Source organism: Alexandromys fortis, unplaced genomic scaffold (genome assembly GCF_014885135.2).
Source record: "Alexandromys fortis isolate MF-2015 unplaced genomic scaffold, M_Fortis_MF-2015_v1.1 scaffold_85, whole genome shotgun sequence".
Lineage (NCBI taxonomy): Eukaryota > Metazoa > Chordata > Mammalia > Rodentia > Cricetidae > Alexandromys > Alexandromys fortis.
Genome location: NW_026067975.1, coordinates 258,346 through 273,838, shown reverse-complemented (window position 1 = coordinate 273,838; position 15,493 = coordinate 258,346). Strand labels below are relative to the sequence as shown.

The 15,493-nt window shown below is 44.4% G+C and overlaps 1 protein-coding gene across 1 annotated transcript; it reads right to left on the bottom strand.

The window, feature by feature from the left end:
* Positions 1–81: 81 nt before the first annotated feature.
* Positions 82–14,207, bottom strand: Mrps22 (mitochondrial ribosomal protein S22). The gene is made up of 8 exons (XM_050157265.1): positions 14,019–14,207; positions 11,317–11,480; positions 10,032–10,196; positions 6,287–6,430; positions 5,695–5,778; positions 3,942–4,087; positions 1,360–1,468; positions 82–204 (listed from the first exon to the last, which is right to left on the bottom strand). Exons 1-8 carry the CDS (start codon positions 14,188–14,190, stop codon positions 109–111), a joined length of 1,080 nt encoding a protein of 359 aa, XP_050013222.1. The 5' UTR covers positions 14,191–14,207; the 3' UTR covers positions 82–108.
* Positions 14,208–15,493: the final 1,286 nt, after the last annotated feature.

Sequence of the window (15,493 nt, the reverse complement as noted above, 5' to 3'; positions counted from 1 at the left end):
ACTCCAATATACACGTCAATTATCCCCATGCTGTGCAGAAATTGAGTAGGGTAACAAATTTTTCAGACTTTAAAAGGCAGAAACAAATTACAGTATTTTTAATTGTTCTCAGGACGCTGCAGAATGGCCGATGACTATTTCTTGATAAGTCTGGAGTGCTAATTCTATATATGCTCCTCTCTGTGCTTCTGTTTGTGCGAAGACCTATTGAAATTTAAAAAAAAAAAAGTTCTAGAGCAACAGGATACCAAGTGTATATCAGTTTTAAGACATGAATATTTCTGCAGTAGGAAAACCATTCCCAATAAGGTTTTTGTGTCATAATAATCTCCCTGAATAGAAGCAGTAAGTTTATATAGACAGAAGTACTGTGTCCAATAACTGCAGCAATACTAGTTCTAAACCCCAGAACAGCTTTCATCTGTATTAAAAGATTAAGACACTGACATTGTACCTCCTGCTAGATCAAAATGAAAGCCATGACATTCAATAGAAACCTAGAGAGCAGAGATGACAAGCTTACTTTTCATTACAAATTTTTTTTTTTTTTTTTAAAGTTTTCTCCAAAACAATACTGCTTTCTGCTGGGCAGTAGTGTCGCACTCCTTTAATCCCAGCACTCAGGAGGCAGAGGCAGGTGAATCTGTGAGTTCAAGGAGGCCTGGGCTACAAGAGCTAGTTCCAGGACAGGCCCCAAACCTACAGAGAACCCTGTCTTGAAACCCCCCCCCCCCAAATACTGCTTTCCCTGGTTTAGCACAGAAAGTCAGGGTGAGTACCAGTTTTTATGCTATTCTTACAGGCATCACATGTCACCTCTGTCCTTAGGAAGCCTAACTGCTTTTGTAATAAGCAAAACCCAAATGGCAAATTTCAGTGACCTTCCCTTCCCAAATGAACATACCCTTTCAATGTAGCAATGAGGATAAATCTGGGGAGTCCATGGTTTGAGAGGTGTGCAGTTGGAAAATGATCATACAACCTAGGCTTCCTGACACCTGCCCTTTTCCAGCCCTGATAAGAATGTGCCTACACTAAGGGGAGGCTGCTTGGTATCTGTGGGGACTTGACTACCTTCAGTGCAGAATGGTCTCCAACGCTCCAAAGAACATGCTGTTTCCACTATCTGAACCTCTCAACTATAGCTGCCAGCATGCCTACCATACCATCTAGAGTGCTGCACAATTCCTCAAATGCCCCCCATCCAGGTAAAAAAAATACAGGGCTTATAGTCATACTAATGTTTTCAAGACCCAAAATGTTCCATAGTCAGTCACAACTGTGTATTATTAAATATGACCCATTTCTGGATCTTTCCCGACTTGATCATCACCACAAAACTGACAAAAAGGACTCTACCTTAATTAAATCCACTCCTTTAGCAGCCTGCTCTTTGGCCTCTTGAGCCGACTGGCCATTTGGATGGAGCATGTGATACAGCTGGACCAGGCTGGTGGCATCATCAATCCTGAGAATGAAAGAACTTAACATTACCAGAGGGTTCTCAACAGCCTCACAGTCTTGCAGTGTTTGTCAACTCCAAACTAAATTACATTTCAGACTTCACTCTGGTAAAGGAAAGGGTAGTTCTGTAATTCCAAAAGTATTTGAAGGAGCTAGAGGGATGGTTTGTTGCACAAAACCAAGTCCACAAAGCTATCCTCTAGCCTAGGAGGCAGGTAAGGCAAGAGGCAATACAGGAAGTGCCCACTCTATGAAAATATGGCTGTGTCTTTTGGGAGATGGAATATCCTTTCCCACGGAAACAGCATTCATTCCTGGTGGTAGAGGATTTCCAGGCCAGCCCACTTAGGCAACATGAAACAGGTTGCTCCTACTCAGGCTACAAATCCTGCTTTATACATTGGAGGTCATAGCTAGACAGTGTATCAACATGAAGATTCTCTTAGCTGTCCACAAAACTAACAGTCACAATCTTCCCATAGTGCTCACTTTCTGTCCACATGCACCTCAAAGCGGAAGGCTGGGAGGACATAAAACTATCTCCAAGTGTTCACATTTTGACACTGTTGTGTGACTGTAGCCCCTGGCTTCCAGGTGGTGAGGTAGGGCTGAGGCCATCATAATTCACTGCTACGCCAAAGCTGTCCCTCTTTGACCAGTCCCACTATCTAAATACCTGAGCTGAGAGACAGTAGGAGTACAGAATGCCTGAAACCACAATGGCCTAGAGATGCTCTGGGCTCCTCCCAGTCACTGAAAAGGCCGTCTCAGGGAAACAGTTCTGCTCATACTGAACAAGCTTTTCTGGGGCAAAAAAAGTTGAAATGGCCGTTTCCTATTTATCAAGCTTACTATAATTAGTTCAATAAAGGTAGCAACAAAATGTCTCTCCCCAATAAGTAGAAAACATTTACAACTTGGGCATGCTGGCTCTACGGGTTCTTTCCATATGTCAAAATTAATGCATGTCAAGTTAATGCTCAAGTTAATGCCTGTGTCTGTCTCAATAATTTAAATGTGTAGCTTTCCGAACACTCTACACTTACTAAACTTTCAAGAATAACTTAAAAGAGGGTGCAGAATCCTAACTAAGTACTGGATTGGTCACTTGGTCTCTGTCCAGTGAAGAGTGCACCCTCTACTGTCCAGCCTGGGCTCTGCAGTCGGTTCACTGTCCAGAAAACTGCAGCTGTAACTCGTACACGATAAGGAGTAACAGGAGAATACACATACTACTACATACCTTAGCTTCAATATCTTAAACTATGCTATCAGTATACTAAGTTCAGGATGTCTGCATTTGAGAAGCTTGAGGAGAGAGTTCATAGGCCATGTAAATCAGAAAGTACTGATCATCCCCAACTAAGCCAGCTGGTAGGGAATGAGGGAGTTCTGCTGCCTTCTGAACTGAATCACACTGTATGTGCTGATGAAGCGAGCTAGCCAGGAAATAATTAGGAAAGTTGTCCTGATGAGAAGCAACACGAGTGTAACCTTTGTTGTATGATGTTCAAACTGCAGTAAGACACTTCTACAGTCTGAGGATGGATTGACTACACCTCATATTCAATCTTAGAGTCCAGCAAGGGTTTTGTGGAAAGTTAGTTTTCTCACAGTAGCCATGCTGGCTTTTTTCCCTGTGGTTTTAGATTTTTTTTACTTCATGTGCAAAGCTATTTTCTTTCCAGTTTTATCTCAAATAGCATACTACAAGAAGACCTCCAAAATACAAAGATTAGTTCCTAACCACAGCAATAAACAAGTCATATAACCTTTTAAGTTTACCAGTGTAGTTATTTTTACACTATACAGTAGTCGATGAACTGTATACTATATTTGAAGTATATTTTACAAAATGATAATAATCTTTTAAAAAATAACAAGAAACTTGGTCAACTACAGGTACCAACCATCAACTTGTTTTTGTTTTTAGACAGGGTCTGACTAAGTAGACCAGTCTGCCCTCAAACTCAGAGATCCTCCCACTTCTGTACCCATGAACACCACACCCAGGCCGACCTCAATGTGTAAATACACTACTTGAAAATAACCTTTCTGAAACCTTAGAAGCCTCTCAACAGCATGGGCTATTAAAAAAAAATGTTATTTTTATAAGTTAATTATGCTCTCCTGGAAGCCCTTTGGGTAGGGTAGTTCCGCCAGAATATAAGCACCCAAGAGATCTTGCATCTACTTCTTTACAATTCCCATGTAATACCTTTGAGTGCCTGAAAAACCCACCAGTGCCCAGGAACACTGGCAAAAAAGGGTAAAAACTCAGTCTATATTAAGATCCAAAGTCACATATTTTCTCTAACAATCTAGATGATTATATAACAAGAGCAACACCTAGAAAAGCGCATCTAAACGGAGATTAAGTGCAAACTTCCATTTATCACTGAACAACACTGCACTGGAAAATACTGATTTACTGTTGGACAATAAACAATTGTTTTAATTATTCAGATCATACTCACAAGTCTCTCTGGATTTGATCGATGAGCAAACCATCAATCTTTTTTTTATTTACAAAATACCAAGCCATGCCACCAAAGTGCCTTGTGGAACGCAGAAGCTCATACTTTCCATGTCTGTCTATATCTTCATAGGTCTGATGATGAACCTATCCACAGAAAAGGCAGAGACAAATCGAAAATGAGCAGTGGCACATGGTTCAGACCAACTAGCAGGAATCCCGCCACCAGTCAGTACAACCAGGTCTGCCTGCATGCTGCACGCTGCCTTTCCAGCCTCAACTCGGTCAAGTGCTTGTCTACTGTGCAGGACCTGAGTAGGAAACCCAGAGACCACATAAAAACCCTATGTGGTGGGCACAGTTGTATTCCCAGTGAGGGCAAGATGGGTCCCTGGAAGCTCATTGGCCAGCTAGTCTAGCCAACCAAGCAAAGTTCCAGGTCCATGAGAGACCCCGTCTCAAAACAGAGAACACAAAGAACCCAAGGTTGTTCTCTGGCCTGAATACAGGAAGAGATTTGTCTACATGACAGCAAATCTGTCTTCCCTCCTACAGAGTGTGGTAGCCTAGAGCAAACAACAGCAAACACTCAAACGCTTTGTCAGCTACTCTTGAGCAGCCAATCTTAAGTAAGCACTAATATGATATGTTATGACCACTAATAATGACTAAAATCTCTTGATCTCTGGGAAGAAAGCAGGATTTTAACTGCTCTTTCCCCATTTCACAACTCCTCTACCCTACCAGCTCACCCATGCCATCCAGTTTTCCTTCCAGACAAATATTCCTGAGGGCATTTCTGTCCAAAACGGTGTGTGTGTGTGTGTGTGTGTGTGTGTGTGTGTGTGTTCTTGTAAGTATATAGGCCAACAAGGTCTCCAGGATCCCCCAGTCTCTGCCTACTCCAACAGGAGTTAGAGAGTGACTGGATTTTACTAAGTGCTGGGAATCTGAAGCTCACACAGCAAGCACTTTACCTACTGAGCCTTCTTTCCAGCCCTGTTCAAAAGGTTTAGAACTTCTTGATGAAGACCATGTTCCTCACCAAGTGCTGAGTCACATGTGATACAGCCCATCTACTTTGAACCACCCCCCTGCAAATGTGCTATGCGTACGTACAAACTAGATGTTTGGCCACATCTCAAGCTTACTTGGTTATTTTCTACCTACAGCTCAGTCTGTCTTCTCTGAAACAACTCTATTCACCAAACACCCCTCACTCACACCATTCCTTGGCCTGCTAGAGCCCTTTTCAAGACTCCTATGAAGCCTTTCCTGAGAGCACTCTTAACATCTAACATTTCAAGCTGGAAGCGGCAGTAATCTGCATACTGTCTCATCCCAGCCCATCACTGACAGAGTGCAGGCCTAGTTCCCAGCATCAGCTCTGCTGCCCACAAAACACATCCTCACTAAGCTGTACTGTACACACAGCACCATATACACTGCACTTTGACAAATTTTAGTGGGTAACTGTTCCTGTAAGATGAATAGAAAAGAAAAAAGGCTTTGTCATCATCTGGGTCCTAAACCAACCATAACAGCAGCGCAACTCAGAGCAAGCTGTTTCACTCTCTAAGCCCGACTTCCTTATTCTTAAAGATGAGTGAAAGCATAAAACATGTGCCTTCACTCACTAAGTTTCCAGGTAATTCCCTTTCCTATAATCTTCATCAAAGCCAGCGGCCGAAATCAAGCGTTACTTCGCATAACCATATTTAAACCCCACTCTGGAAACTATTAAATACACTTACCTTGATATACTCAGTGGAATCTGGCTCAAACTGGGCAACACAGAGATTGAGGACATCAGCATGGCGGTCTTGGCTGTACATGGTCTAAAACCACAAAGCAAAATGGCAATCAGAATAGAACATAAAAGTTTATCATCTGTCCTGACACCTTGTCAGGCCTATCCAACGTAGAGGCCACCTATATGCCAATCAAAAGCATATAGGGAGCTGAATATGGTTTTAATCCCAGTATTTGGGAGGTGGAGGCAGAAGGATCTTTGTGAATTTGAGGCCAGCCTGGTCCATACAGTGAGTTCCAGTGAATTTGAGGCCAGCCTGGTCCATACAGTGAGTTCCAGAACAGTCAAAGCTATATAGTGAGACCATGACTCAAAAAAACCAAAATAGATACACTTTAAAAAGCATACAGAAACGGCACAAGCTTTGTAAATGCCACACTTGGATTCAAACCCCAACTAAATTAACTGTACGAGAGCCCCCATCAAGTTACTATTACATTAGTACCCGTGTTTACCATAATGAAATGCCAGCAGCCCCAGGGCCCACAGCTTCAACAAACAAATGACCATCATGGAAATGGAATTCACCATACCTTAAGGTTTTCATCTTTGAAAATTACTGGTGGCAAAACTCTACGACCTGCTTTCGGGAAATAAATTTGTATCACCCGGTCCCGTTCTTCCCACGAAGCTTTGCGTAGTGTGCCACTTGGTTCTCGAACAACAATAAAACGTTCCTGAAACAGAAAGTAGTCAGATAAGAGTTATGAAGACTTCCGCTCAGCTCTTGTGATAGCTAATACTACCAACTTGGCAGGAATTAAAATCACCTTGGAGGCAAGCTGTAGGAGTGTATGTGAGGCAGTATGTAGATTAGGCTGAGATAGGAAGCCCCATCCTAACATGGGCAGCAGCATCATTCTCTGAGCTGGGTCCTGGACTGCACAGCACTCAGCCCTCTGCTTCCTGACTGTGGATGCAATGTGACCAGAAGTTGGCCCACAGATGAAGACAAAGTTAAACCCTGTCTTCTAACCATAAACACGTATCACCAGAACATGAAATGTGGGATCACTTTCCTAACCTCAGCGTTCGGCAGCACTAGAATGTATTCTGTGGCCCAGCTACAAATCACTCCCATCCTGGAGGGCTGCTCTATAAAAAGCTGCTGTATTGAGACAATAGATCTCTCTTTTAAATTGGCAATTGGGAACGAAGTGGAAACAATGATATCTGAAAAGTATTGGCAAAACTTCCTGTGGTTTTACTAAAAAGTGGAAAATCCAATGAGAAGTTAGTGATCTTTATATTGTTGAGAAATAGCAGTGGTGGCACAAAGCTTCAATCCCAGCACTTGGGAGGCAGAGGCAGGGGGGAATCTCTGAGCTAATGGGCCAATCAGTTTATAATTAATATAGACAGACCTCTGTGTGATTTCTTTGGGACTTAACAATTGCGGGAACCGGGCAGAACAAGGACTGGGCAGGACAGAAACCCCTCAACAACACAGAGTCTTTATAAATGCCAACACTTTAAAAGTTCAGTCTCGAGCTGAAAAGATGGTTCTGTGGTTAAGAGTCTTAGCTACTCTTCCAGAGGACCTGGGTTTGATTCCAAGCATTACTTGGCAGCTCACAACTGTCAATTAACGCCAGTTCTAATGGATCTAATGCCCTCTTCTGGGCCCTGTAATACATTGCACACATGTAGTGCACAGACATCTATGCAAGCATAAAATATAAAAGATCAGTCTCAAAAAATCCAAAGTGAAACTTCAATATCTCTTTTAAAAATTCAAGCCCCTTAACTGTGGACTCCTGTAAAAATAAATATTTTTTACTTCGAGAGGAAAGAACCAGGGCACAATCACAATCTGAACACAGAAAAACCAAACTCCACTGCGTAAATAACTCAGTGTCCGATGCCTGGGATCCACTCAATGGTCTGGGCTCCCCCGAGGGCCCGGGTCGCTTCTCTGGTTCTCTCGGTACCCCACATAGACGGTCTCTTAAGAGCGGGACAGCTCCACTCCACAGTCACTGTTCTTGGCTGTCATCTCCAAAATGCTGGGTCCCTTGCCACATTTGGACTGCACTGTGTGCTGAAGAAAACACTCCTTGGAGAGTTCACCTCAGGGATGCTGCTCGCTCCCTAACCACTGCTCATTTCTCAGCTCCAGCTGACCAGCATCAATTGCCCCAGTAAAGCAAGGTGGTGCTGTTCTCTTGTTAATCATGACTGATTCTTCAGCCCCAGCTGACCAGAACCACAGATTCTTAACTCCAAATATGCAACAGCTTCCATAGTCTTTACATGACTCTCAAACCTCAGGCCAGGCCACAACTGTCTGCAGAGCTATCAACAGTCTTATCTTCCGAGCTCCCACAGAACAGCCCACTGAACTCTCAACACTCACTGGCTAACCCAAAGTTCCAAAGACCTTCTACGATCCTCCCCCAAACAACATGGTCAGGTCTGCCACAGCAATACCCCACAATCCTGATACCAATTTCTGTCGTAGTTAGGATTTCGAATGCTGTGGTAAACACCATGACCAGAAGCAAGTTTAGAAGAAAGGGGTTTATGTGGCTCACACTTTCTCATCACAGTTCATCATCACGGGAAGCCAAGGCAAGAATTCCAAAGGGTGGGAACCTGGAGGCAGGAGCTGACGCAGAGTCATGGAGGGATGCTGCTTACTGCTTGCTCAGCCTGCTTTCTTATAGAATCCAAGACTACCAGCCCAGGGATGGAACCACCCACACTGGGCTGGACCCTCCCCCATCAATCACTTATTAAGAAAATGTCCTACAGGCTTGCCTACAGGCAGCTCTTATGAAACCATTTTCTCAGCTGAGGCTCCCTCCTCTCATGAGAACTGGCTGGCACAGTGTCTATTGCAGTTGCAGTGGCTCGGGAAGAAAGAGATGCACTTTCTTCAGTGTTGGACACGGAAAAAGTTACCCTGGCTTCAGTAAATACCCTCTCACTCAAGCTCACGGAAAGAACCCCAATGAACTCGGCAGATCACAAACACAACCCAGAGAAAAGTAGAGCGACTCCTTGAGGTGAAGAAGGATTTAAACAGGAATGGGCATAAGAGAGGAGTCTAGAGACTGAAAATGACCAAAAACACATTACACACATGTATGATGCTGTTAAGGAATATTCTTAAAATTAAAGAAGAAAGAAGGGTGCCATGACCTCCCCCCGCACCACACACACACACATGAGAAAACACCAAACAATCCTCTCCTTAGGTTTCAGCAGGAAATCAGTACAGCCTAGGGGAAAAGAACATCTTGCTCACTGTCTTCGGTTTCAGCCACTGCTGTCTGCCTGGCCTCACTCGCCTTGTTGTGTCTTAGCACACGTGTCTCAGGTCTCTATTGCTATGATAAGACACCGTGACCAAAACAACCTGGGAAAGAAAGGCTGGATTTCATCTTACACCTTTCAGGTCACATACATCACTGAAGGAAGTAAGGGAAGAACCTGGAAGGAGGAACTGAAAGTGAGGCCATCAAGGAGCACTTTTTATTGTATTGCTCCTCATGGCTTGCTCAGCCTGCTTTCTTATAGCACCCAGGACCACTGGCCCAGGGGTAATACCACCCACAATGAGCCATGTCCCCTACATCAATCAAGAAAAGGCTGGTGTGTGACGTCCTTTTGTCTATGTGTTGCTTTTCCTGGTTAATAAATAAAGAACTGCTTTGAGCCTATGGCAGGGAAGAACAGAACTAGGCGGGGCAAACTAAACAAAATGCTGGGAGGAAGAAGGTAAAGTCAGGGAGAAGCCATGGAGCTGCCCGAAAAAGACGCTGGAAATTTTACCTGGTCAGTCACAACCTTGTGATGATATGCAGATTAATAGAAATGGCTTAAATTAATACATAAGAGCTAGCCAATAAGAAGCTAGAGCTAATGGGCCAAGTAGTGATTTAATTAATATAGTTTTTGTGTGATAATTTTGGGGCTAAGTAGCCAGGAACAAACAAGCGGCCCCTCCTCCAACAAAAGACACCAGAGATTTGCCCACAGGTCAATCTGATGGGACATTTTCTCAATTTAGACTCCCTCTTCCCAAATGACTCTAGCTTGGGTCCAGTTGACATAAACTAGCCAGCACAGGGCTCTGGTATCAGTCTGAAACACACCAAGTCCGCAGTATGTAAAGAAATGGTAACACTATGATGTGGAATTGCCACCATTTCCTGCCTCTCCAGAGGCCCTCTGCTTCTGAACTTCAGAGACAGGAATACCACAGCATCTGAGCCTCAGACCCATCTCCTCATGGCATTTCAAAGATTATTCTGCAATCTAGCATATACTCACCCGATGTGGTATGTTTTGTGATATATCAGTAAACACGTATTTGTTTGTTTCTGTTCCTTCCAAAATCTTATCCTCAGCTAAGACGTCATTTATTGGCGTTCGTTCTTCCAGAACTGGTGGCATCTTTAACCGTACTTTAGCTGCTTCAACTGCCACTCTAGTAGCCTGAGGAAACAAAACATCTCTGAAGGAAAGGTACAGTGTCCAAAGGGATCACGTGATAAAAATAGGCACTCATCAAAGATGCTGATGACTACACAGAAAAGAAGCTGTAGCCGTGAACCCGTGAGGGAAAACTCAGACTTGGACTGGTGGGGCCTGTCCTGTCCTCTGGTGTGACAAGACACAACACCAGCTACCACCAGCTACCACTCACCCACCACCTAAGCAGCAAGGACTGCTGTGAGACAGAGCCAGGCTGTAAGAGATGCTTGGAACACAGCAAGCCTTTATTTCTTCGGTGTTCACTACGTGCCAGACATCATTTAAATACTTCAAATGGCTCACAGGACCTGAATTCAGTCCCCAACACCTACGTGGAAAATGGCTCACAGCCGTTTATAATTCCAGTCCCAAGGATCCAGTGCCCTCTTTCTGACTTCCATGGGTACCAGGCATGCACGTGGTATACCTACATACATACAGGCACAACACCCATACACATAAAACAAAGAAAATCAAACTATTGGCTTCACTCAATAATCCACACCTACAGGATCTGGTGCCATTATAAACATCTCTGTTTGGCAGAAAACAAGAGTTCACAGAAGAGTAAGCACTAGGAGCTGCAAGCACTGGTGTCTGAACTGAGCTCCTAAGCCTCCACTCTCAGCCAGGGACTACGCTGCGCTATGGCACACTATTTCCACTGATGACCTCTGCAGGAGAAAAGCAAAGTGTCACTCTTTTCCTACACGCTATTGGGCGGTGACGCCACTGCTGAGCACCGCTGTCTCTTGTATTCCTACAGTGGTGTATTCCAGAAGACCCAGACTTCCAGCTGTCACTAAACCTTCAGCTCCACGGCAACTCATAGCAGAAGTTCCTCCAGGAAAGGAGCTGGAGTAGGCAAGATGAATGATGAGCAGACTGGTTTGGGGCAGGGAGGAGTTCAGCCTGGACACCTGCTCAATTGTGGTCACACCCCTTCTCCTCTGCCTCCCTACTCACATTTTTTTCCTCTCACCCACGCCTACAGAGGACCAGCACTGAGCATCCGCAGGGAACTCTGAGTCTCATCACCCTGAACCACAGGTATTCTGTCAATACTCCGGGGTTGACATACCTCTTCCAGCTGCGCCTGGGTCATCAACTTATAGGTGGGTGGCTTCAGTGGTTGTACAGCAGGCTTGAACGTCTTCTTCAAGTCCAGGCCTGTCATCTTGGTGAGAATACGCTGGACTTCCTCATCCATAAATGTAGGTTTCTTGACTTCTGAGCTACCAGAGTCTGTTAAAATAGATTTCAGTAATAAGAAGCTGACAATGACAGCAAGCCAAGGCGTCTAAATGGGAAAGTTAACAGTAAAAACCATTTGTACAGAATACACCTCAGAATTACATGATGCTAAGAACTATGAGATTCTCTCATTTATTCAACGTGCACTTAAAATTTCCTGAACATCCACCACTACAAGCAAACACTCTGCCAAGAGGATGCTAGAAAAAGAAGACGATAAGAACTGTTACCGTTCAGACTCCCGCTTTTTTTTTTTTTTTTTTTTTTTTTTGGTATTTTGGAGCCGGTGCAAACAGAACCCAGGACCTGGCACACAGCACACAGTTACACTTCAGCCCTTACATCCACTTCCTAGAAGCCAGACATAGCACGTCCATGAAATAGATCCTAACACTCCAATTTTATGGATGAGGGCGCCAATGCTAAGCCAAAGATAACTAGCTATTAAGAATGGAGGAAGGACTAAGCAGGGTCACTAGTCCTGGAGCCTCAATCACTTCCAATCTAAGCTCAGCTCTGACTCATGCAGTTTCCCTTATCCTTGGTCTCTCTACATCTTCTCTTTCCACTGGGAAAAGGGGCTTTCTGTTCCTAGGCTCCTCTTTGCTGTTAGTCCTACAGATGCTGGTGTCTTGCAGGATCCTAATCAATTTCCTTTTCTCCCTATTCAGATTCTCACTGGGTGCGTTCCTAGCTTCCTATGGCTTTAATTACATCCATTTGCTGGGGACTCTAAAACCCCAGTCTCTAGCCAAGATCCTCTACATCCACTACCCAATGGACATCTCATCTCTACTTCAACGCTGCCAAACCATAACCTCCCCCAGATTTTTCTGCTCTCATACCTGCTTTCCCTACTGTTCCCTATCACAGCACCATCCACTGGGTGACTCAGTCCAAAATCTTAAAATTATTCCTGATTTCTTCCATACCCACTACATCCAGCCAAGAAAGCAATTAAAATGACAGGAGTGGTCATTACTAACATGTATGAGATATTTACTATGCAATACTTATTGAGCTAAATATATATCATACTTGGCAGAATCAACGCTCACAGTAACCCTGTCAGTAATATTGCAATGATCCTTTTTTACAAAATTGAACATAATACAGCATTTTAGTTGACTGTCTCTTTTTAGCTCTACTTCCCACTGTCATTACTATGGCCAAGGCCATTCTTATCCCTCGCCTTGGCTTTCCTGCCTCTTCTCTGACCTCACTACAAACCGTTCCTACAAAGAGATTACTTGAGTAACCTGCCAAAATGAAATCAAGATGACACTCATGTTTAAAACTCAAGTGACTGACTGTGTTCTCCACTAGGAAATTTATTCTGTTTTAGGGCTCCTATTGCTGTGATAAACACCAAGACCAGAAGTAAGTGGGAATGATAAAGGTTTATTTGGCTTATGCCTCATCAACACTGTTCACCATGGAAGGAAATCCGGACAGAAACTCCAGGGCAGGACCTAATGCAGAGCCACAGAGGGGTACTGCTTACTGGCTTGCTCAGTCTGCTTTCTTATAGAACCCAGGTCCACCAGCTTAGGGATGGCACCACCCACACGGGCTGGGCCCTCCCCCATCAATCACTAAGAAAATGCCTTACAACTGGATCTACTGAGGCAGTTTCTCAACCGAGGTTCCCTCCTTTCAGTTTAACTCTAGCTGATGTTAAGATTCCATAAAACTAGCCAGCACATTCTCTGGAGACGAAAATCCTGTTGTATAATCACGAGCACCCGCGAGCTCTTAGACGTGTCCCGTAACAACGGGTGCTCAGCACCACACCCTCTCCAGGCAATTTCGCCTGCACAACCTAGTTTTCATTTTTACTCTAACGCTCTTCAGCTCTTATCTAGCTGTATATTGAACCCAGGATAACAAAGGCACCTCGAATTTAATACAAAACAAGCACAGTTCTGCCTTCTTTGCCATTTTCATTTTACTTACTCACCAATCCCAACTCAAAAAAAAAACCAAAACCCTGTTTCTACCATTAATATTTCCTACCTTGGCACTACTCTCCATCCAGCTGCTTACCATCGAAACCTGCTCAGGTTCTCTCAATCCTAACTCCAAAATAGGTTCCCCCAAAATACCTGCGTTCACTTTCTTCTCCGGACTTCTGCTTATTGTGCGGTCCCTCCGTTCAGAATTATTTCCACCTTTTAGCATGGTTAGCCAGATGGCAGCTCTGGCTCTATTTTCCCTGTAACCCATCCCTGTGCGTCCTACCTAGTTTGAAAGTCCCTAAGGTGCGCGCCCGGTGCAAGCCGGGATCAAAATGCTGTCAATCGCCACTCTGCTAGGAGAGCACCCACGTCCCAAACTAATTCGTGCTTTGCAACGAGCGCATCGCAAGCACAATTGGCTAAGTGAATGAATGAACAAAGGAGGGCTCGGAAAAGCTCTGCAAGGACAAACGGAAAACGACTGAGTCTAAGAATCCGGGGCGTAGTTTTCTCCTGCTAGAGCAAGCTCTAAGTCTCTCAGGCGCGCGGCGGAGCTCTAGCGGTCACTCACCTGCCTCGGAGCTGAGCAGGCGGCATGGCTGCCCCACCTCGAAAGGCTGGGGCCGCGTCGCGAGCAGAGCATCGGGGTGGCGCTGGGCTGCGGCTCGAGCGCAGACCCGCTCTGTTCGCCGAGAGCCCAACTGGAACTTCCACAACCTCAACGGAGTTCTGAGAGCAGCCATGATTTCCCGCCGCCCCTTGCGCCGGAATCGACTAGATCAACTTCCAGTTCTCGAGCCTTGCACAGCATGCTGGGAAGTGTAGTCTAGGTGGCGCCAAACAGCCGCGGAAGCGTTTTGTTATTGTTGTTTGTTTTTTGTTTTGGTTTGTTTTCAAACTGATTAAACCTGAGGCTTCGTGCGACCAAGGCAAGCACTGTACGGAATGAACTATGAGACTGTCTCACACCGCAGTGTAAACTGGCCTAGAAATCATTTTGTGGCCCAGGTTGGCCTCAAACCCACAGCAGTCCGCTTTCTGATTACCGATGTGGGAACAGATTTTTAAAATTACCGTGTGTGTGTGTGTGTGTGTGTGTGTGTGTGTGTGTGTGTGTGTGTGTAGGTCAGAGGATAGCACTGGCTCCTATTTACTTATTGTTTGTTTGTTTATAGTCTTAGTTTTCTCATTTGTATAAGAGAAACATTAAGAGTACAAACATACATGCAAGAGAAATATTAAAAGTACATACATTAAAAACTCAATATAACTAAGCAGTAGAGTACTTGCTCAGCATGCGTGAGGCCCCAAGTTAAGTTCCCAGCACCACACACACACACACACACACACACACACATTCATGTGCAAAACCGTGCAAACCCTTTATTCCAAGTAGATGTCTGAGTCTTTTGCTAGGTGCAGAGTTAAGTTTTTGCTATTTGCTCCTTTTCTTTTTTAGTTTTTATGGTTCTAAATAATAGATTTGCATTGCCTGCCTCAACTTTTTCTCCCACCTGCAGGTTTAAATCCAGTTGCTTGTGGATCTTCCTTCAAACTTGCCATACATACCCCAATATTAGCTCTTCATTTTGAGCCCATAACCACTACAAAGTCATACACCTTATTCCTTCCCTTCATAAGCCATAATTTCTGATCATTTTGCTTATTATCTGCTTATTTTTTCTCACGCATGAAGGTAATGCCTTTACCTATCTTATTATATATTTAACCTGACCATGTACAACTTATGGGCAAAGCAAAAATTTGAGTGGAAGAATGGGTGGATGGATGAACAGATGGATGGATGGATGATGGATAGATGGATGGGTGGATGAATACGGGTGGGTAGGTGGGTGGAAGGATGGGTGAGAGGATAGATGGATGATCAGATGGATGGATGATGGATGGGTGGGTGGGTGGATGGATGGGTGGGTGGATGGATGGGTAGATGGATGGGTGGATGGGTGGGTGGATGGGTGAATGGATAAAAAAATGGATATGTGGATTATTTCATTCTGTTCTTTCCCAACTGCCTAGGGAGTGCAA